This window comes from Strix aluco, chromosome 19, assembly GCF_031877795.1.
Source record: "Strix aluco isolate bStrAlu1 chromosome 19, bStrAlu1.hap1, whole genome shotgun sequence".
Lineage (NCBI taxonomy): Eukaryota > Metazoa > Chordata > Aves > Strigiformes > Strigidae > Strix > Strix aluco.
The window spans coordinates 10,770,988-10,795,051 of NC_133949.1; the positions used below are offsets into that span (position 1 = coordinate 10,770,988).

Sequence of the window (24,064 nt, forward strand, 5' to 3'; positions counted from 1 at the left end):
ATAAAAGCATCGCTACACTCCCTGCCCTGTGCAAGCTGCCATGGCACGTGTCAGCAGGAGGGACTTGGGCAGGAGCTTTCAGTCTTAATTTAGAACAACCCCAGCACTGCACAGTTGCGTCCTCAATCATTTCACCCGGACCGCCCACCCGCCTGGCCACAGAACCGTGTACTCTTCTCTCCTTGTGACATTTTAGCCATGGGAAGGAGGAAGATGGAGCCCTCAGGCTCACTTCCCTCTGCCAGGACAGCCCGGACCACAGGGATGGGGGCATGCTGCCAGAGGGACGGCATCGCACAAGGGCCTTGGGAAAAAGCATGTGTCAGATGCAGACCTGCTGCGGTGGGTCGGGATCTGCTTGCCCAGGCAAGTGATGGTGGTCACGCTGCTGAGCTGGAAGCTCTCTTGCGATCAGAGCACAAGGAGGAAGCTCCAGGGTTGTGCAATGAGCTCACAGAGGTTCCCACAGCTGAGCAAAGACTGAGGGGACGGGGCAGGAGGGAGCTATCCTCCATACTGTGTTTGTTCATAGCAGAAATTGGAGGGACTGACCCAAAAGGAATGTTCTGGAGAACAGGACTGTCCCTGTCATGACACTGGATAGAACCTGAAGATCCTCCCATATCACATGGTTTTGGTGGTATCAACTTGAAAACCTCCTGAACCTTCTCCAGAAGAGGACAAGGGTCCAGGTCTCCCACCTTACAGAGACATCGCTTGCTGTCTGGGGTTTTGCTCTGAGCCCTAGTGCAAAAAAATCACCTAAAATCTGTCCCCTGCTCAGCCGGAGCCGGCTGCTGGGACAAGGAGGGTCCTGAGCACATTCTTGCTCTGGGCGCCACTGGCTGTCACCTCCCTGGGGCACATGGGGCCATGGGCCACCCACCACTGGCAGAGGCAAGGTGCTGTCCCCTGCAGGGGGTGACACTCCCCTGGCTCTGCCGCGCCTGGCCCTGGCACAGGGAGGGGACCTGGAGCGAGTCTGGGCAGCGCTGGGCCACCCAGCTCCCCGCTCCCAACGCCCCTGCCCCTCTCTCCTGTTTCCCTGGCCTTTCTGACTGCAAGATTAAACAGAAGAAAAGAGTCAACCTGCAGAGCGGCTGGCAGGGCCCTTAAACACACACACGGAGCCTGGAGTGAAGCAAGGCCTACAGGAACAAGCAAGGGCAGAAAAACAAGAGTTGAATTCCTTAATCACATCAGGATGTGAGAGGCAGGGGAGGGACGGGGCGCCAATGTCAGCTCTTCCTGTACGTGTGCTGGAGGCTGGAGCTCAGGCCTCCGCCGCAACGAGCTCCACGGCTATAAACTTGATCCTGAAGCTGAACCCTGACACCCCCTCGCCCACCTCCTCTCCCGGAGCCGCGGTGCTGCACGTTAATAAAGCTCCCCCCCGGCTTCGGGTATGAAAAAGCAGCATCTGGAACTCATAGCAGCGGGCGAGATAGAGGCACGCGGGTTGGACTGGCAGGAAAGGGCACGAGCAAAGTACACTCGGGAGACAAGGGCTGTGCACCATTTGCCCCCCCCCGCCTCCCCCCATAAAATGCACACGCAGCTACGCTGGCTATAAATAGCGGGAGCTGCAGGGCAGGCAGAGGCTGGGCCCCACAGGGGTGATTCTTCCTTCACCGAGGCGCGCTCTTCCCGCACGGTACCTGATCTTCCAGTTGTTTTCCCTCTTGGCTTCCCATTTCCTTTCCCATGGCGTCTGGGACGGGTGCCACTGACACATATTTTCCACCCTTGAATGCCAGCAAAGGCTCTTCTTGTCCACAAAGGGCTTCCAGGAAATACTTCAGAACTGTGACCCTCTTGCAGTTGGCTGCAATAACCTACAGGGTGAGGACGAGGGGGTTGGGGAGAGGGAAAGGAAAACAAAGTCAGTGCAAAGGGAAGGCGGATGGGCAACGGCCAGGGGGAAACGTTTGGGGCTGGAAGGCCCAGTAGGATGCAGGCAGCACTGCACAGCACCGTGGGGATGTGAGAGGTGCCCCTCTTCTTCTAAACAGGGATGGAAGGAGTTAGCCCATGCCTCATAGCCCACTGTCCCCAGGGAAAAGGAGGCAGGCGAAGTCAGGACACCCAGCACTGATCCATGCCCTGTCCCGTCCTGCTCTGTGCACCCCAGGGCAGTGGGGCTGCTGAGGGGCAGCCAGCCCCATGCCCAGCCTCACCAAACGGGGGAAAGTCCTGCTGAACCGTGCGAAATGAATGATGTGGCCTATCCTCACTGTTTTGTTTCAGCTCTCGTTGCCAGATTCCCCCCCCCTCCAAAGCTGGGGAGCGATGCAGGTGTGAGAGCAGGCGGGTGGGGGCATTTGAGAAAAGCTGAGCCCCTCCTTGTCTCCAGCCCGACCCCGTCCCACGGGCCCATCTCATGGACCAACTGGGGAGCCCCGTCAGGGAGGCTGGGACGGATCTGGCCAGAAGGAAACTCAATAGCTTGGGTAATTATCCAATTTATGAGGCTCTCAAATGGAGTTTCCAGAGCACGGGAGCCCGGTGCCTCTGCGGCCCCGTCCTGCACGGCACAGCCTCTGCTGGCGCCTCCGCCACAGCCGGCCTCGGCTCAGCCCGTGTTCCCTCGCAGCGGGGCTCTGCACCTGCAGAGCTCTCCCCTGGTGCTTCCTGCTGACCGGCGTCACTCCCAGGGAGCAGCAGATTTATAGGGAGAAAGTCAGCAAATGGGGGCTAGAAGTGCTACACGCTATGGAGACAAAGTCCACGTTGATGCCTGAGTTCCTCCTCCCCACCTCCAAACCACCCTGGTTTTGCTCTGCTCATACAGAGCAAAGCAGCCTCAGAGACCCCCATCCTAAAAGGGTCCCCGCAGGCTCCCAGGACCGGGATCCTGAAGCCGGGGAGAGGGCCAGACCCCATACAGGTGACCCAGCCAGCGCCTCACAGCCTGGGACGCTGCCTGCTCTCCCCCTGCCTGCTCTCCCCCTGCGATACCAACACTGCACGCCCCAGCCCCACCTTGGTGGAGACCGGCTCGTCACCCTTGTGCCGTTGGCACGTGGACGTGCCTTGGACAGGACCGTGCCATGGCGAGCGGAGGGCTGGCAGCGGCCTACGGCCCTGCTGCACCAGGCTGCCGAGAGAGGAAACTTCTGCTCTTCCACAAAGCTGCCAGTTTCCTCTCTGCGGGCTAATTTTAACCACCGTGTCGCTGTAGTGCGTGTCAAAAACCTGACCCTCCTCTGACCTCCAACCTCCCACCCTGGCTACTGCCTGAGCAAGGCGCCCTCATGCACCAGCAGCTGGGGTTGCCTCCATTTGAAGCTGCCCCCCCCTCCCTGGCACCCTGTGGCCCCCCATACCTGCATGGACAGGCAGAGGGGGAGGTGAAGTCCCTTCCTCCCCGTGGGAGGCAGTTGCTGAAAGGTGGTGCGAGCAGGGTGATCGCAAGAATGTAGTATTTCAGGGAGCAAGAGACCCATAACTACTGATTCTGCTCCTAAAAAATGTCCCACGGGACAGAGGTGAGCAAAGGACAAGGTGATGCAGGCTCAGCAGCCCTGGGAGCAGGTCAGGCTGCTGGGGATCCTCCTCCCTGGGACAGCCCTTTGCTGCTTGGGACATCCAGCCAGGAGCAATCCCAGCAAGTGTCACCGCAGGAACATTTCCATCCTCCTGGCTCTCCTTTAGGAATGATTCTGTGCAGGGGAAAGTCAGAAGGAAAGAGAACAAGAGCAAAGTGGGAATGGCTGTCATGGGAAACATCCCTCCTGAGAGCTCAGGGCTGCAGCAGCCCTGGGGGAAGTGGTGGAAACCTCAGTGCCTGCTTCATCCCCAGCTCGACAGGCTAACACTGCGGAGACCCGGCCTGACTCACACAGGGTGACTTCAGCCCAGGGATTTTCCAGTCTCAGTATCTGCAGTTCCCTCGTGCCCAGGCTGCTGGGTGAGTGAAGCGCCTGCCACCACCGGCACCACTGCCAGCAGCCACGGGGTGTGGGATGTCAGGATGCGGCCGACACCAGCAGTACCAGGGAAGGGGACGTGGGAACTGCTTGGCTAGGCAGGGAAGAGATGGGCATCCCATCCTGACACCATTCCCGAGGGATTTCTCAAGATGCCTCTAGAAATAAAAGCCATCACATCTAGTTTAGGATCCATGAGGTTTTCATGTACTGCATGAAGGGCTGGGCGCTGACACAGCTGCAGCGCAGCCATCTCTGCACAGCAAAGGCTTAAATCTCCCTGTCAGAGCCTCCTGGACTGGGAATGATCAGGCATATTGCAGAAAACTCCCTTCACCCATGGCTGGGGCTGGGGACAAGGGCAGGTGGGTTCGCTCCTTCCTCCCCTGAAGAAGAAACAAGCAGGAAACACCAGATTTCCTGCCAAGCCAGCACAGCCTGATGCTTAAATTCAGCTCATCTGCTGGGGAGAAAAGAGCCCAACTGAAGGTCCATGACATAATGCCACAGCAACTCGTCTCATGAACACATTTTTCCAGCCCACATGAATGAAAAACAGGGAAGGAGCAAATGCTCTGCACATCCCCGTCACGTGCAGCCCTGCTCGAGGAGGACGCGGCAGAGCCCCGGGCTGCCGGCAGCCAGGCTGACCCTGCCGCGGGACACTCAGCCTCCGAGATGCTGGGAAAGAAGTGACCTGTGACTGGCACCCAGGTCTCTCTTGAACGGCGGAGCGGGACCTTGCGTGCTGCAGAGCAATCCACTTTTGTCAGAGACTTCCTGTTTCGGAGTGGAAACGTGAGTGCCCATGGCAGAGCCAGGATGCCCGGGGCAGCAGGGATGGGCCACAAAAGCACTCGCCGGCTCACGTGGTGATTCCTCACTGCCAGAGTGGAACATGGTGAGGACTCCAGGAGCTGTGCCCACCCTTCCCGAACGAATGGTCAAACACAAAATGACACCGTGTCGATGTATCTGGTGATGTGGCAGCAGACACCCCGTCCCTGGTGGGGAATACAACCGTCCCGCGTGCCCTTCCCCCTCTGACCGTGCAATGAGACAGCAGGAACTGAAAGCCTGGCTTCAAGTCATCACTGGGTATTAAAATAGGCCTGACACGCACACAGCCGCTCTCAAAGGAAAACTGAAACTGAGAATTGCTGAAGTGGTCTGGTGCCCCTGTCCGTGACCCAGGCTCAGTTCCCCAGAGGTGCGAGCAACCGAGGCATCGCTGAGACCCTCGCCACCACGGTGCCTCTTGGGGACACATGGCTGAGGACCAGGCGTGGGGCGGAGATGGCTTCGGCTGCAGCAGCCCCGATCGCCAGACTGATTCCATCAAGCCCGGAGACGAGAGGTTTCTAATCTCCTGCTGCATCAGACAGGCTAACCACCAGCTCCCAGCACCAGCCACCCACCAGTGGGCTGGCGGCTGCTAGGGCACGCTGACGAGGCTCATTAGCACTCCGACTGCTAATTCATGGGTCATACATTAACATACTAATCATTGAGTAAGACACAGCAGGACACACATTAACACACACTAACTGCCTGTAGAGACCCACTGGGCTGCACATTAACCGCACCAGCTGTTGTATTTTCAAAGCCACTTTGCAGTGCCAGTGTCGCCGGGACCCTGCGTGTGTCATCTGCCAGCGGCGAGCAGGGTCCCCAGGTCTAACGAGGGGTCCCCAGATCTAACAGAGCTGATCCCGTCTATGGTCGTGGCTGTATTTTCCCCTGCAGATAAAAGAGGATGAAGGGAAAAACTTCCCCGAGTGCTGTGTGCTGCTCTTTAACAAGATGAGGGACAGCGGACTCCAATACGGGGTGGCCGGCACCTGGTCCGAGGGAGGTGCAGCCCCAACACCAGCACCTGTCCTCCAGGAGATTTAAGGCCAGGGAAGGGGCTCCAAGAGCCGTGAGCGCTGCGCCCGGGGGACACGTGCACCTGGTGCTGCTGGGGTGACACCACCAGAAACCAGCCATGGTCTCGCTTTGGGTCAGAGGCATGCCTGGAGCCGGGGGGGCAGTCCCCCACCCTGGCCCCGCCGGCCCTGCTGCTCCACACACGGCTCTCCCGCAGCTAAGCAAATCGCTGTCACACCCACCGCCGCCTTCAATCAACTTTTACAACTTGTTAATTTTACGCAGCGTCCTAAAGAGCAAATAACTGGGAGGCAGGAATGCAGACTCCTTCAGCTAGTGCAAAGAGCCTCTGGCAGCCAAGCCAGCTGGCCAGGGGAGCCCTGCTCGGCTGCGGGGACCTGCCACATCCTGGGGGGGTCTTGGTCTGGAGTGGGCTGCCCTGTGCCTGTGGCAGCCTCTGGCAATGCCACGCTGCTGCCGTGGTGTGTGCAGGGACCCCGGCAGCTTCTCTCTCAGCAAAACCTTAGACTCTGCAAGCAAACAGGAGGCAGTGGCTTTGGAGAAGGTTTTGCTTGGAGGACGGGCTGCCATTGCTGGCTCTGCATTCCTGTGTGCGAGGGGGAGACACGAGCACATCCTGACAGCTGGATTCAGAAGGGGAAAAGGACATGAGAAGTTTGAGTCATGGCATGGAGAGATCCCATCCCAGATTTGGAGATGGGAATGGGATAGGACTGGGATGCAGAGCCAAGCTCCAGCAAAATCCAGCATGGGAATAACACTGTTTTTGCCACATGGGTTTAAAAATGGCTTAGCTGAAGTAGCTGAACGATGCTGAAACCAAGTGAGTCCCAAACAATCTAAACCACGCAGCATCTACATGGGCCAGCAGAAGCATTTGCACTGACCCTGCTAAAACATCCACGCAGGCTAAATGCCTCCCAGTGCCCTGTGCCGTCTCCTCCCATCCCCAGGGAGCCAGCTCGGAGGGCGGCCCAGCGCGCTGGAGGAGGAGCACAGAGGAAAGCGCCTGGTTTGGTCTCATCCCTTCTGGGTTTTCATCTTGCAGGCTCACACAAAAGCTAGTCTGGGTTTAACCCTGAACTTATCACAGCCCAGCTTCTCTGGGCTCGTTCCCCAGCCAGGATGTGGCCCAAGGAGCCCTTTGACCTGCCCAGCCCCAAATACAGCTTGGAGGGGTTTGGCCACCTGGGTAGGGAGGACTGAAGCGTCCGTCACGGCTGGGCAGCAGCGCTCGCAGCTGGATCACAACCCTGGTTTCTGCAGCTGAGAGCTGACTTCAGCCGCAGCTTCTCTCAGAGAAACTTCTGATTTCGACTAATCCCACAAGCAGGCTACGTGGACACGGCTCCCACGTGCCTGCAACTCTGCGTGTGACCCAAGAGAGCAACCGTGGCTGCAGTAGGACCCAAACTGAGGCACCACTGGTTCCAGTGTATCTCGCTGCTGCCCAGGCTCTGCAGGACACAGTGCCAGCACGGGCAGCGCCCAGCACCAACCTGAGAGCACGTGTGGGGAAAAGATCCACCACATCCATATCTGATGTTCCATCAGAGCAGAGTGGTGCATCAGAAAACACCCAGGCAAGACAGAGAAGCTCAGAAGAACCACTCCAGTTGTTCTTCCCCATTGCCACTGCTGGAGAACCACTTTCTCTGCAACACAGGGGCTCCCCAAAGAGAAAGCGTAGCCATGTCTTAGTCAAACCTCTCTCCCAGCACCCTGAGCCTTGCAGAGGCACGGCTCCAGCCTCTGCACCGGGGCACACGGTCTCAGACGAGTCATTGGAGCAGATGTGCTCTTGGCCTGGCAAACGCCTCCGTCTTTCCAACCTCGGCCACGTAGCTCAACCACGACTGGCCTTTAAAACTGGAAAGCAGCATGGAAAGGGAGCCAACTGCCCACCATCACGAGGGTTTGCTGGGCTAAGGTCAGCATTGCCTGTCCCATGTGTGATGCAGAGAAGACACATGGAAGATATAAAGGTGCTAAGCAATAGATCTGAGCTGAGTCATCCCATGTCTGGTGACAGATTGGAAGAAGCCCTGAGTAGCCTGCACAGATTCCTACCATGAAGGTCTTCAAACTGCACCCAAGGCACTGGTACCTGTCACCGCTGGCAGCTGTGGGACATGAAGGTGAGACCCAGTGGCACGGGGGAAGCTGTGAGCAATTCTGGGGCTTGGAGCTTGTCCTCAGCCAGCCCTCCCCGAAGGAGGGGATCCCTGCACCAGCACGCCGAGGGCACAGCCCTCCCCAGAGCTGTCTGTCTGCCAGGGGCCAGTTCTCTCTCTCTGACTGGCACCTAGTGGCTGTGGGGCAGGAATTACAGACTGAATTTTTACTATCTAGGCCAGAAGACACTTAAAACTCTGTATGGAAATCCCATGATGCCACAGGTCCCAGTCTATGTCCCCGAAACCCTTAGTGCTGTGACACAGCCTGGCATGGCCCTACAAAACACTTCTCAGCTCCTCCAGACTCTCCATGCAGCTAGCTCCTCTCAACTCTTCCCCTCCTTGGTGATGGCTTACCATGGGGTTGGGGAAAGCTGTTTGTTCACCCCAAAAATGTATCTGAGGGTGCTGCAGGAACCTTTTGTGACTTGAGTGGAAGAATCAACACCAAAGTCACCTGAAGCAGATGCTCTGGATGGAAAGCCATCCTCCAGACCCCTCTCGAGCTCAGGACAATGGGGAGGGCTGGCTCCAGCCCAGCCCAGGACCAACTGCTTCTCTGAAGCATGAGGAGCTACACCGCCCAGAGAGGAAAGTTTCTGATGGTTTCCAAACCAAGCTTTTGGCTTTCACTGATGCTTGGAAAGACTTTCCCTGATGTCTTATTCACCTGTTCAATGTTCTAAAGAACCTTTTTGTCAGTTTGTCTCTCCAGTGAGCAGCAGCATTTGCAGGAGGAAGTATTTGGCTCCAGGCTGCATCCGACACCTTGTAGGCAGGAGGCAGGTGGTCATCTTATTTAATTTTACCCCCACTAGCCCATTCCTACTGGGCAGCAGCAAAACGAGGGAAAAGCATAACTTCAGTCTGGGTGAGAAGTCCCAGAAAAAACGATGGGGTACAGGAGGTCTCCAGAGAGTGATGGAGATGTTTCATCTGGTTTATGAGTGTGGCTCTTGCCTGGTTTTCATTGGGTCCTCAGGCATTGCTGCCAACAGCTCAGTGAGAGCTACGGGCTTCCCCACATTGCAAAATGTTGCCTCCAGTAAGACACGGCAAGAATTTCCATCGGAGAAAGCATTTGCTTCCACTCCCTGTGGCCACATGCCCCAGCACTGGGCAAACCGATCCTCGCAGCAGTGAAATATCTGGGGCATTTCTGCTCTCCAAAGTGAAACCTTGAGCACAGGACCATATGTTTCAATTGTCTGGAGAATAAGGGGCTAAAAAAATCACAACTTTGAAAGAGGCCTGTGAAAGAGGCAGATGACTCCAGGAGAAACAGTGAGTCACAGCCAGCAGCTCCCTGTTACAGCCATCTCAATGCCCTCCCCAGCTCCCAGCACAACCCTGAACTTCCCGGGGGGAAAAAAATAAATCAAGCCATAGAGTAAAGCCAAGACAAGTCTGAAGGAGCCTGCTCTGCTTCTCCCTTGCACATCCGACTGGAATACTAACCAGGGAAGACAAGTCCCTGAAAGCCTGCCCCAAACTCATGGTGCCAGATGGGGAAGGAGGAAGGCAAGATCCGATTCCTCGGCGAAGCCAATATGGCACCACCGCCAGCTTTCACAGGGCATGGGCTGTTCTCCCTGCTGCAAGAGTCTTCAGTCTTTTCCTTTTCAGGGACTGGGGGAATTTATTTCCTCTGCCATTTCGGAGGATGCCTGCCTTGCCAGAGATTGTTTTGCAGAGTTAAGAAAGATAAGAAAGTGGTTAGCAGGCTCTTTGGTGGAGGAAGGGAGGATTGCTTAGTAAGGGAAAGGGGACTGCTCCGCTCGGCAGACACACGCTGCCCTTCCTCTAAGGCCACTGCTCCAGGAGATGCTGGCATTGGGGACAAGGTCGGTCCATCCCTGCACCTTTCCACCCCCGGCATTTCTCATGTACATCTGCTCGTTGGGCCACACTGGGCTGGTGACCAGAGAAGCTGTTCCTGTGGCGGGCCTGGGATCTGTCTCTCTTGGAATTTGGGAAATGCAGCTGATGAATGTTCAATCCAACATCTCGACTGCAAATCTCTATGTGCTCTTGCAACAGCAACAGCCCTTTTTGCAGGGTATGTGGGGAAAAAAAAAAGGCAGGAGCCAAGTCCAGGCTGCCCACACCATGGGGAAAACACTGCGGTTATCTGGCAACCTCCCCGTTTCAGAAAGCACCTCCTGAGCGGCGGCAGGAGGGCGTTGGCCTTGCTGGGGCGTTCACATGGAGGAAGCCCTGAAGACACATGGTTCCTGCTGAGCGTGTCCGTCCCCACCACGCCAATGCGTTGCAGTGCTACATGGAGGTTCAGCTCCTCTGGACCCTACCCCCACCCCTCAGCCAGGCAGATAAAGGTGTCGTGCACCGAAGTGGGGCAGAGCGGGCGTTTTGCTCTGGCCGAGAGCACGAGCTCTTTCGCAAGGACTTCCCCATGGAGACAACGAGACAACTGCCCCGTGATTTGACCCACAGAGTAACTCGGTGATTTCTGTCCCATGGGACAAGACACCAGTGTCTGGGGTAGCAGAGAGAGATGGTGGGAAGTTGGGTGGTGAAAGGAACAGAGTTACAACACAGGAATGGGGGTGCAGGGGTGAGGATCTACCATACAAGAACAGCAAAAAATGGTGCAAACCAGAGCTCACCTTTACAGTATCCCCCCGCCCTGCCTGCACCATCCACCTCTCACCCTTCCAGCATGACCTCTGCTACAGGCAGTGAGGAAACCATGGCATCAGCCAGTAACACCCATGGCATGGTGGACTTCCACCCCCGAAGGTGTTAACGGGCCGCCGTGTCCCTTGCAAACCTGACTTCTGACCTCGGCGGCGGGAGGGAGAGGAGAGGTAAGAGCTGGAATATTCTGCCTGATCCTGGCAGAGCTGGTCGGGAAGCCGTTTCTGTGAGTTTACACAGCTTATACGTTCTCCATGCAGTTCCTGGACGCCTTCCATCGCAGATGAGAGTTTTATGTCGAATTTTAAGTTTGACCACAAATATTTAAACTTCCTTGGACCACAAATGCTGTATCTTCTTTGTGGTTTAGTTGGCACCAAATGAGTATTTACAGATCCCTATATGTCTGTCTGTCATTTAAATATCTCACGGAGGTGCCAAAGGCTTCAAAAGTGGAGGGGCTCCTCTGGCAGACCCCTCGATTCCCCCTCTCTGCCCTGCATTGCTCAGCGCAGGCAAGGGAGAGGTGCAGATGCTGGCCAAGCCCTTGCAGAGGGCACAGCTGCTTCTGGCCTGAGCATTTCATACTCGCACTCTATTAAGCTTGCTTTTCAGAGAATGTCATCTGAGATCCTGCTGTAACTTCCACAGCTCCTTGCCCTGGCGGATATTTGAACTAGGATGAAAGTCTTTGGAATTTTCTCCTCTTCTTTTAGGAAACTTGGGATTTCTAAGTCTATGGGAGACTGTTTTAATGAGAACCGCTAAAACCCCCTAAAGCAGCACAGCTCCCACCTGGCCGCTGCTCTCAGCCTCCCCACGGGTGTTTTCACTTCCTCAAACACAAGCAATTCTCAGAGGGTGACAATCCAGAACTGCTGAACTGGGATCCTGCTCTAAGGAAACTGGTTAGGGTGGTTAGTCTCAGTGACAGAATGGTACCGGATTCAGGGAAGGCCACTCAGTCAGGAAAATGCAATCAAATAAACACCGTTAAAGGTCCCTCCTAAGCACCCCGCACCAAGGGCATTCGGTGCTGCTCTTGAACGGAGTTGGATGGGGAGCAGAGAGCTGAGAGTCCCTGAGCTGACCCCCAGCCCTGTGGGTGAGTTATGGGGAGCAGCAGCCCAAAATCTGAGTTAACGCGTGTACGCCGGCTCAAGTCAGGTTGTGTGTGTTTCATTTCCTTCAGACTTTTTAGTCTAGGACACAAATTGGATGCTTGCCCCAGCGATTTTAGGGGAACTTTAGAACACGTAGCGGTGTGGTAGATACTGTTCCTGCGATGCTGCTTTTACTATCCCAGGGACCCCAGCCACCGGCTGGTCATGGCAGCACTCGGGGAGCTCTCCCGCACGTCCTACCATCTCCTGGGAGCCACAGAGCAATTGCGTGCCTGGGGCAAAAGCTCCAGCAACGGCTGCCCACATCAGAGGAAACAGATACCTGAGTCACAGCAATGTGATGAGAAACCTCCGCTCCGCAAACCAGAAACCAGACTGAGCAACATCAGTGCCAAGCTGCCCCACCGCTGCTCCGCACGCCTCACCGGCCCCAGACTCTGCTGGGGAGCTCGGGGTACTCCGGTTCCCCTCAACTTTGGAAGTTGAAAGAGAAGCAGCTTTGCTTTGAACTAACAAACAGGCAAAGCCCACGTGAAAGGGCAGCTAGCGGGGCTGGGGCTGCTGTGTGCAGGGAGGAGTTCCTCCAACCGTCGGCTCCTCCATCGGAGCTGCCACTAAATTCCCTTGAAAACAGAGGGTGGGGATATGGAAGGCAATGTAATAACACCAGAAAAATGCCACCACAGCTTGGTTGGCTACGACACCACAGCCCCAGAGATATTAGCAATACTGGCATTTCCACCCACCACAAGAACCACACTGGCAGCGTGTTCCCGGCGGCTCGGGGCAGGGCGGGAAGCAGCTCACACCACTTCCAGCAGCCACTTCAGGGAGGGACAAACGCTCTATTTTGCTTTACAGAGAAATGCTGCCACTTAGGGGACTCCCGATGACGTTCCTGTGCCTGAGAGCCCATGTCCTCTTCGAGGAGGGGCTGCTCCAAGCAAGACATGCTCCGTTAGCCTACCAGAGAGGTAACTTTATGCACTGGATGTGAGCTCCAGCCTGCGCGGATCCTGCTCTGCCTCTAAGGCAGCAGTGAGCACAGCTCTGCTACTTATACCCAATACTCAGCTCTTTTGGCAGATGATTAATGGCCTGAGTCTTGCAGTCACTTGCTTCCAGCCAGGCCAAGAGCTGCAAACACACCTAGGGAAGGGAAAGGAAAGGAAAGGAAGAGAAGGAGGAATTGGAACAGCAGCTCCTCGAGGAGAGGAAAACTATTCGCTGCGTCTTTGTTTTCTGCAGAGCTCCTCCTCCCGGGAGCAGGATGCTGAGTGCAGAGCAGGGCCCCTGCCCCGAAACGGAGGAGCTGAACCAGAACAATAGGGTGGGGATTCTGGATGGGCCCCGACAAGTGGGGTGGGCTGGAGCAGGGGCACCGATCCATCCTTTTGACTTCATTCACACTTACAGCTGCGTTAGAGACATTTCCTGAAAGCACAGTAGGAAGAGAGGGGTATTCGCTCACTCCACCCTCCATCTAACACTGTCCTCGCGATCCAGCCGCGCACCGAGAGCCAATTTTGGCCTCTGGCAGAGCTGCAGGCCAGACATTACAAGCACTGGTGTGAGCAGCACAGGTCCCCACCCGATGAGCAGCACGCAGACTTGGAGCAGAGAGGAGGGCTGCTGCAGCCAGCAAAAAAAAAAAAAAAAATCAATGTAGGGAAATACAGAGTGTTTGAGCAAGCCCAAGGTGGACCTGAAGTTGACAAGGAGGTGTCAAGAGTGGGATCTGAGCGTTTGGCTTCAGGACAAGGAAAGGTGCAGCCACGAGCTGATGCCACATGAAATAAGGCAGAGCTCCTCCCGCAAAAGAAACAAGGGGAGCGACAAACGCGCTGCACAGGGCCCTTGAGGCAGGATCCACGCCACAGCACTCCCACCCCGGGGCGACCGTACCACCGTGTCTACAGTACGTCATCTCCCGACGATGCCATGACCTGCAACGTGGAGCAGAGGATTGAAAACAGCGCGGCGAGCCCTGCGCCTGACTCACCGCAGCCCGGGAGCCCGCGCGTCCCCGGCGCATCGTGATCCTGCATGTGGAGCCTGAAAAACAACTTTTTTTTTTTTTTTTCTAAAAAAACCAAAAAAACCAGCCACCCTCCTCCAAATCTGGAGTTACTCAGCCTGACTCACACCAAGGCTCTCCTGACTCTGCTGGCAAAGCCTGCACGTACCTGGAGCGGGCTGTGCAGGCTGTGCCGGTGATACCCGCTGCACCGCACACCTGGAGCTGCGGCACTTCCCCGAGTGCCTGCGACACGAGCTTGCTGCAGCCAAACTGATTATTTTCAGCTTCAAACTTCAACCATTTTTGGTGAATCCCCAAATAATAAATAAATAAATAAACGGGGACTATATATTTTTTTTTTTAAATGGGAAAAGTATTTCTTTCATTCTCCCATAACACAAATCCAGCAAACATGAAAAACATGAACTCAAACCAAAGCTCAGACATCACATCTGGGGAGAGACCAAGCATGGAAAATTTTAATCCAAAGGTTAATGTTTGGGAAGCTCCGAGTGTGTGAAAAAAGGGGTTAGATGGGTGCTGCTCCGCGGCTCGAACAGTTGTTGCCGCCAAGTGGCGGCTTTCAAACGGTGCCTGCCTGCCCCAGCCCCGGCACTCAGGGTCAGAAGCTAAAATAGAAAACAACTGAAATCATTGCAAGCAAACAAACAGTCAGATCAAATGCTGGAAAAGCCAAGCAAGGAAGGAGCCAGCAGCATAAAACACAGCTCGAGCCCTGTGACTGGAAACAGCCTCCTGACTTGCCCTGGTGAAACGCAACAAACCACATGGCAGTGGTGGTCCCGGCCACCCTCTCCTGGTCCCCCAAGCTCTCCTGAGCCACCTCCACAGCTTCGAGATCACTTGACAGCCCTGTGCCACTCCTGTTTCAGCTGCCACCTCCATCTCCTTTCCTCGCTGCTCTGCAGGATCACGCTCCAGTGGTTATCACATCTTGTGCTTTTTTCCACCCAGGAGCCTGAAACTTCACCTTTCTCAACCAGAATGACTATTTCCTGCCCAAGCGCAGAGCACCTCGCTCTTCACCTTCACCCCAGCCCCCAGTGATACACCTCTGTACCTGCCCAGAGCAGCACATCTCTGCTGCTCTCCTGCTCGCTCCTGCCTTGCGCCCTGAGCTGCTGGGCTCCCGTACCCCCACTCCTGCTGCAGATCTGCCCTCTGAGCTCGTCATGCCCCCATTCCCCCCACATCCTGCCTTCAAAATGCCTTTGTTCATCTTCTGCATTAGATTATGCCCTTTCCAGACTGCTCCTTCCAGACACTAGAAATCTCTCTCCCCCCAGCTATAACAGAATAGCATCCTAATTGCCTTTGTTAGGGATGGGGCCATGCTTGTAAAATTGCCACGTCTGCTTGCAGGGCCATATCAGCAATAACAATAGCTTAAAAGCTCCAGGAGTTATAGCATCGAGTCCTCCCACACTTAACTAAACACAAAGAGAAGGGACCATATGTCTGCAAAGGCGGCCATGTCAGGTGGGTCGGAGCCCGGCTCCCCGGGCTCCCCGGGGGTGGGAAGGGAAGGCACGGCACCGGCAGGCGTGAGAGCATCCGGCAGAGCAGCCCTGCTCGCTGCGCCTTATTTACAGCATCCAGAGGGATGCCGGACGGGATGCTTCCTGGGATCAGCCAGGGCAGAGCTGCTCCCTAAGGTAGCAGCGGCGAGTTTCAAAGAGCTGCAGTATCCCTGCCCACGGGCTGGGCTCTTCTCCCAAGCGCACACTTGCCAGGAGAAGAGCTGGGCTGCTCTCCCCTCACTCAGCCAGCAGACTTGCCTCGCTGCCTGCTGCGCTCTGCCTGGCCCCGGTGCAGCCCCAGCTCCCAGCCCTGCTGCATCTGCCCACCCAGGGGTGCTCGGGAGGAGCAGAAACCTGGAGTCTCTCCCAAATACAAGGAGACAAAGCAAGCTCCATCCTGGGCTGAGATGGACCACTCTGCATCAGTGGAGAGGTCCACTCACGCCTGGCAGGTCTCCGGAGTGCCACTTGGCAAGACCAGTAGCTCCTTCCCTGAGCCACAGGAAGGTTTGATTTTCAGTACATTGCTGAGGGATGTAACAGAAAACGACTGTGTCCTGCTGCACAGGGAGGAGGAGAGTGACATCTCCCAAATAGTTGGGATGTCATACACTGTTCCCCCCAGGATGGTGGTGCTGAGCAGAGAAGCACAATAAGGAGGGGAGTTTGGATGGATGATGGGGTTCAGCTCCAAAGATGCTAATTTTGAACGGGCACAAAGCTGCTCAAGATGTCAGACACAACCAGGCTGCTGGGGGACACACAGACACTGGCCAGAGAAGGGGAGAGGGGGAACTGTCAGTCGTTAGCAGAGAATCTCTGCAAAAAGATGGGAAAACCATAAAATAATGCACAAAAGTGTAAACGGTCCTCAAACCATTGGATAACAGCTCCAGACCAGTTTTGTGTGTATAGTGCCTTGCTTGGCTGAGACAGGACCCCAAAATCCAGGCACCTCTCATGTACGTCCCCGACCACACTCCTCTTTTTTCAAGAAGAAACTTAAATCTGCTCATGACTAACTGCAGAAGCATGGAGATAAAGACAAAAAAAAGTGAGGTTGAGAGAAACACTATGAATCTCTGTAGACACCAAATGTTTCTCTAAGCTTAGCCCAGAAAAAGGGTTCTGCAAAGAAAACACACAAAGCACCTCAGTCCGGGCTGCGGAGGGGGCTGCAGGGAAAGGGCCGATGGGAACGATGACCCCGAGGAAGAGCTGAAGGGAAGTCGTGGCAGGGCTCAGCAGCAAAGGCAGGGGAAGCGTGTGATGAGAAACACGAGCAGAAGTGGCTGGCAAAGGCAGGGCTCAGGACTGGGCTCCCTCAGGGTTTGTGCTCCTGGCAGCGTGTGCTAGCATGCTCAGAGGAGTCCCAACAAAGGACAGGCAGGCGTGCTCCAGCTGCCCATGGACCATAGCTCCTGCTCTGCACTCTTCAGCCCTCCAGCCAAGGGGGAAAATGTAATCAGAGCAATTTCTATTAGCAAGAATATAAAGACTTGGAACCTCTGGGCTGTCTCTTGACAACTAATTAATTACCAGGTAGCATCCCCTTGAAGCTGCCAACACAGCACGCACAAGTTCCAGCATGATTTAGGGAGAGAGATGAACTTTACAATAAACTCTAGGATTTTACTTCATCTCCCGCCACCATCTGACATCCTGGGGGAACAGGAAGGGGTGGCAAGAGGCAAACTCTGAAGCCATCTGGGATCATCATTAACTCATTCACTCGTGGCCTCTGAAACACAACGCCGACTGCGCTGTGAGCAGCAGCTTCAAACCAGATGAGAACTCCTCGTATTCTGTTTCTTAAATGCTCTTCTGCCAGTTTCTGCAATAGAGTGCCCATCACCTTGCAGCCCACTCGCCTGTCCCCCAGGGTTTTGGCCATCAGGGTGGCCAGTCTTTGAAACTATTAAGAGCAGAAACTGTATTTCAAATGGTTTTAGGTGATATATTCTTCACTAACGGCAACAAAAAGGAGTGAAGAAATATGTCAAGAAAGCAGAGAAAAGGAAAAGGACAAGAGGAGATGGACAGAGTGACTGCTGCTGACACAGCTTTTATTGGAAAACACAGAAAAAAACCACAGTGGCAGAAAGTGCTGTATCTTAACCCCAGGGAGCAAGAGGCCTGGACTTGAGCTTGTTGACCTGGCTGGTGTGGCTGTGTAGTGCCATGCCCTGCTGGTCCCTCCCCTCCGACCACATCCCACTTCTCAGTCCTCAACAGAGCACCCCTTTCCAGCTGATTAATTGCTATGATGGGACTGGCACATCAGGGCAAGTCACGGAGCTACACAGTGTGTCCCCACACAACCACTACACCGTGCTGGAGGAAAGGAGTCACCGTGCTTCAGGCAACCAAACACTGCTGCCATAAGCCTCTCCTCCCCTCCCCGAGCCTGGGACTAAGGGACCAAAACCACAGACGAGCCCAGGATCATTCCCAGATGGACACCAAAGGACAAAGGCTATCTGGGCTGCAGAGGTCGCCGAGGACAGCAGTGGACACTGCTAACTGCTGCAATGTGCCAAGCTTTGTCCGGACGTCTCATACAAAAAAAAGATAATGACAAACTACAGTTGAAGATCAGGATGCGTGACCTGTTGGAGAGCGCTGGGCTTGGGCAGCCAGGCCAGAAGATGAGTAAATGCAAGCCCTGTGGCAGCGATGTGAGGTCTGAATTAGGAGACAACGTATGAAATATGAGGACATTTGGGGATGGTCATCCCCAAAGTGTAAAATTTCTCAGGTTCTAGAGACACGGGGAGATGAGAGATGCTGTTCAGCTTGGCACATGTGAACCAAACTACACAGTACACCAGGGAACATTTCCAAGGGCTGGTTTTGTCTGCACTCAGGGTGGTATGAGATCAACCATCAGCAGCATCCTGAACAGCATGTGTGGACAGTGCTAAGTTTGAGGACTGCCTTTAGGAGACATTTTACATGTGACAATTCTCCCAACTCACCACTTGAGACAACCCTGGGAGCCAGATTATCTGGGTGGGCAGCTTTTGGGACCAGAAGCCTCCATCTTCCTGCTCCAGGCCACAGCTCTACTGGTGGCCGTGGATTTCTTCCTTAGACAACAGGACAGCCACAGGTCATCTTGCTCAGGTGCAAATGTTCTAGGCTAAGCCAAAACATTTCTTTTCTTTTTTAGACTTACTTGATGTAAGTCCAAAAACTGAGATGACATCAAAGAGCCCATTGAGTAGATCCCCTCCAGAAACACACAGGGACTTTACCTCGTTAGTACAAACACAGTTCCCCTGAAGACTTCCTGGGAACAGCTGAAGCAGCATCACACTTCAAAAACCAGCCTGCACATCACAGGGGTGGGGAGGAGCTCGGTTCTGGCCCAGGATTGTTGACAACCATTTCAAAGCCCATGCAGGATCACACACAGAAATTGTCACAGCCCTGGGGGAAACAAAATTATCTTTGTCCCAAGGAGATGTGCTGTAAAGGCAATGGCAGGGCAGAAGCTGTCCCATGAAGCAGTCAAGGAGGGCATGCCGCCTGATTTAAAGGAGAGAAAGAGAAGATTTAGAAGATGGTGTGATTTACCCCTCTGGGAACTGGCCAGTGATTGTTTCCCATGGACTACAAAGGGGGATGTCCCTTCAGGATTTCAACCTGTGCCAAAAGAGTCCATCTCCTTCCGAGGGATGGCAACTGCCAGTTCTGTCCATGCAGCAGTCCCCAGCTCGGGGCTGCCACTGGTTGGGGTCTGAGGTCATTTCCAGAAGGACGGAGGAGACCTGCAGGAGCCCAGGCTCAGCCATGGCATGGAGTGACAATCAGGAGATATGCTGCTTCCTGGAAGAACTGGAGCTGATGTGCAAATAATGAGAGAAAAATGTGGGGCGAGGGAGGGTTAAGGAGAGATTAGTCTGGGGCACACTCTGGGAGATACACAATGTTAAGTATGAGGGCAAAGGAAATGAAAACTGGAAACTCAAACATAGTCAAGAATCCAGTCCCAGCCTGGGCAGGAAGTTTACACTCTGCTTCTAAATATACATGTTTTTAAATCAACAAGCTTTCTTGTTCCTCAGCTCTACCGTACAACTACACAGGAGAACTAACCGGATAAAGGCACTGCCAAGCCCTGCCTGGGGTGGCTTGCTGTCCACAAGTGACAAGGGATGGGTCATCCCTGCCATGCCCCAGCAGGGAAGCGAAGGCAGGATCTAGAAGAAGCTCCGGGAGAGCAGGATTCCTGGCTCCAAGCACCCTGCTCCACGCATCGGCGCCCAGTCCCTCGCAGACAGACTCTCCTGTGGTCTCCCAGTGCCATGCCTGTGGACCACGAGAAGGAGAGGAAGCGATAACCTGTGACCATGAGTCAGATGTGGTGCCTCTTTCCTTCCTGTTCTCTAGCCACTGCATTCATGCTCAGCAGTCGGATAGTCACATATTTTTTTAATTTGATATAATTATCTCCTAGAAATTACTGTACACAGCCTCTTGGGATCTAAAGCAATTAAGTGAAGATAAATTTCTTTCATGGAGCAAGCTGTCAAAGGATGAAGCAATTTCATTCCCCATTTGAAGTGGAAGCTTTGGGTCATGCATGGTTTATTTGAAACAATGCCATCACCTAAAGCTGCTGATCTTATCTGTCTCTCTCTGTCTCTCCATTTCAAACTGCTGAAGATGTGCAGCGTGGCACTGCCTGAAGTGATGACATCTGGCACCAGGCCAGCTACAGAAACAAGCTGCTCCTCCCCGAGTCTGAGTGCAAGAGGCCAAGCATTCCTATTAAAAAGGGGGAAACCGAGGTGAAATCTGGGAAGAGCTGAAAAGTGGGAATCCTGCCCAAGGGAACAGGAGACCCACAAGCTACAGGAGGAGCGAGGTGCCTGCAGGAAGGGGCGGCACTGCCCAAGACAGGATGGGAGCATGTAGCGCATCTCTGAGGGGTAACAGTCTACCAGGCTTCCTCTTCATCACCAGACTGCCCTGAAGCCATCTAAACCAGGCTTCGGGGATTTCATCACAACAAGGCACAGCCCATGTGCTTCAGTCTGTATGAGGAGAGCCATGGCAGGACAGAAATTATATCCCATTTTCACATACATGCTAAGTATCTCAGAAGTTCCAGCAAACCCTCTCCTGTCCTCACATTTCACCATGCCAAAATGTTTCACTTTAGACAAAAAAACCCACATAAAACATACTAATTTAAATAAAACATTCTCCAAAGTGGTGGTTTTTATTCTGAAAAGGGGAGTATGGCCAGAGATGCTGTGGAGCAAAGAGTGGCCACAATAAGGGCTCTGCTACCTCCACAGGTTAAGCACTGAAGATGCTCAGACCTTCCCAGAGGAGGAAGGCAGGTCCCACACCCCACAGGATACAGGCATCAGCCAAGCCAAGCTTTGTATCCTCAAGCAACCTATAGGTGCCACCCTGCCAGCTGAACAACTTTCACCTAACTATTGGGAACAAAAAGGCAGAGGACATCACACAGAACGAGTATGAATGGATCCTGAAGTCCTCCTGTGTATTGCTGACAGCAAACCAGACCCACTTTGACACAAAAAGCCAACACCCATCCTGAGCATGCTGTGGGCAGGGAACGTGGAGAGCAGCGGCTGCTCACACTGACTGCATTTCTGTCTCATCAACCGGATCATTCATGCAACCTTCAGAAACGCTGCTCTGGGTGTTCAGTCTCTAAACCACCCAAGAGCTACACAAGACTTTTTCTGACATGGAATTAGGTAGATAATGGCCTAGAAACCAGGCTCCAACTTTCCTGCAGTGATGGCCAGCTACTGTGCAGGAGACGGTTCCCTGTCGCGGAGGTCAGCAGCACACTGTGACTTGCTGGTACCTGTGAAACTGTGAGCCCCTTGCTGATCCCAGCCAGCATTTCCACCCCTTTACCCACTCTCCTGTTTAGCAACTGCTCCACCTACACACTTGCAATGACAGAATCACCCATACAGATGCTCGCTCCCACTCCCACCTAGCCAAATCCATCCACACAATTCCCTTCCAGCTCTCCAGCCTACAAGGATTTACCTTTACAACCTCAGCATTTTCCATGTGATTGAGCCTCTTGTACGTTAGCAGGTACTACATACTTCCAAAGCATGAGGTGTCCTCCATGTTGATACCCGGAGGATCTTTCCTTTCCATGTCAGGGCAGCTACTAGCGAGCGACTCTCAAGTCACAGGGAAGTCGGTGAGGATGCTCGTGTCTAAAAGGAGGTTGCAGCTACGGGTTTGAAAACAGGCAACTGCTGAGCAAATTCAGCTCCCAAGGCCCGGACTGATAACAGCATCTCATCCATCAGGTTTCTGCAAAGCTCAGATCAGTGTTGATCAAATCTTTGTTGATTAGGACAGATGCTGAACTAGAAAAAGTTGCTGGTACTAGAGGGAGCTAATGATAGAAGCTGGCAAGAAGCATCTGGATGACTTCAGAGTGCAAACATGATCTTCAGAAGTGACTTCAGCACCAGAAATGTGGTATGTCACTGGTAGGTGGTAGGTCACTGTATCAAATCCAAAAATTCACATCAGCAGGCATCTCCCTGACACACTCTGGAAGTGCTGCTCCATGGCCACTTCTCCACGGGAAACATCACACATGGAGCAGATATCAGGTGAACTGACACAGCAAACTCTATCTTCTTCTGTCTATAGACATCAATCTCTTTTCTTCAATAATAATGGATGCTATAATAAACATTACAACATTTACGCTTAAGATAAATATGGAACCAAAACGTAAATCTGTTCTGTTGTTCACAAACTGAACAGACCAGGCAGGCAATAACTTCTCAGACCTCAGCAAACACATTTGTCTTCACACTAAGAATTTGTGTTTATATATGCATCTACCTATCCCAAGTATAGTGAAGTTTTGGAAAAGTTTAAAAAAATAAATCAACAAAATGACTATAAATAAATACTATTACTGTCACTATTCATAAACATAAACTTATAGACAAATATTTCTTACATATGGTGGAGAAAATGTTTTATGTAAAATGCTGGTATGCAAAACGTTATGGCAAATTTTGTTAATTTAAATAAATTACAGCTTTTACCTTATGTTTAAGGAAATATATGCAAATACGTTATGGGGAAAAATTTGATTAAATTATCTGGATTAAATATCCAGCATTTTTCGTGTCCCACCACAGATACAGTCAGACCAGCAGCAGTAATGTTGCTCATGCAAGGCCTGTTTGGGAAGAATTTTAACACTTCCCAGTGAACCTTCACTTAGTACCCCCTCGTCTTCCTAAGGGACGTGGGTAGCCTGGGGCTGAGGCACTGGCCTGAAATCCTGGGTATCAGGGGTTTGTTCTCATCCTGAAGCTAAGGTTTCCTGTGGGACCTGGGTTAGTCCCTCAGCCTTGCGTACCTCTGTTGCCAATCTCTAACAAGGAAATTGCTTTTCCTTCTGTCATAATGTGTTGTGGAGATACGTTCATTAATGCCTGGGAAGTGCTTTGACTTCAATGATGGTGAGAAAAGAAAACAATAAATAAGACCACAGTGGTGTCTTCTCTTTCTGATTTGGAATGTGACAGCATGAGGACAGCAAGGTTTACAGCTCCAGTCTGCCGTGGGAGCTGGGGTCTCCATCCTCACCCAGACTCAGTCCAGCACTGGCAGACAGATTTGGCATCCACAAAAACAACGCGAGGTCCGGCTGGGAGCAGAAATGTGGGGAGCAGACTCCAAGCTCAATGACAGAGGTCACCTTCCGTCTCCCATAGAGACAGAGTAGATCCCCATCTGTTATTTGGGCTGACCACTCCCTGCATTCCACCCCGTCCACTTTTCTGGCAAGCTTCCCAGGACGTGGATCTTTCTTATTCAGGATAACAATGAGGAGTCATTAATTGGGTCTTTTTTCAGGTTTCCTGAGGTCCTTCCAATAGCTGCACTGGTGGATACCACAGCCGTTGTCATCTTCAGCAGGGATGTTTTAAGCATTTCACTTGGTCAAAGACAAAATAGTGCTGTGAAACAGGGTCACCCCCGAAGCTAAGCCACAGGCAGAGACGAAGAGTCAGGTCAAGGACTGAGTTTAGTACAGTCTGAGCAGTGGTGGCATATCCAGCTGGCAAAGCATGAGGCAACGAGGCAACCCCAGCTCCCAGGGACCCCACACACTATCAGAAGCACCACATTAACTCTTGAGCACCATGAAGATTGTCCGAGGTGAGGCCACGCTTCACGCCCAGGGACCGGCTCAGCCAGCCAGAGCAGCCTTTCCATTTCCTCAGGGTTTCTCTGGGTAGCAATAAGAGATGGCTCATTGGGAGTGGATCCAGCATTAATAGTGTTTTAATGAGGCCTTTCAATATACTTACAGACTAATCAGCAAATTCCACGAGGTCTGGACTCTAATATGTCATTCTGAGTACACTGAAGTCATGGTGAATACCTCTTTTATAGCCAGAGCTGTGCACTATCCGGGCCTGATGTCCTGCCAAGATGTGGCAGGTTTTGTGCCATTAGGGTGCTGGTGCGGCGGAAGCGAGGCCATTACCTGCTGAAAAACCTGCTGAAAAACCCCAAGGGAAGCAAAAGGTGCATGCAGCATACACCAAGGAGGTGCTGCACAGGAGACTTCACAGTTTGACTCTCCTTTCCTAGGTCACTCCACTGATGCCGACTTCGGGAACACACAGTCAGCAAGTTTCTTAAACAGGACATTTCCCATTTCCCAAGAGTCTGT

General features: G+C 53.4%; 1 protein-coding gene across 4 annotated transcripts in view; it reads right to left on the minus strand.

Moving 5' to 3' along the window:
* Nucleotides 1-24,064, minus strand: part of SMG6 (SMG6 nonsense mediated mRNA decay factor) — a 115,622-nt gene that overhangs the window by 16,525 nt on the left and 75,033 nt on the right. For 3 of the 4 annotated variants that reach the window (XM_074845656.1, XM_074845654.1, XM_074845653.1), the window contains exon 14: nucleotides 1,659-1,835. The exons of the other annotated variant lie outside the window; for it this stretch is intronic. In XM_074845656.1, the coding sequence (XP_074701757.1) occupies nucleotides 1,659-1,835 (177 nt within the window). The remainder of the gene's footprint in view (nucleotides 1-1,658; nucleotides 1,836-24,064) is intronic. 4 annotated transcript variants of the gene reach the window in all.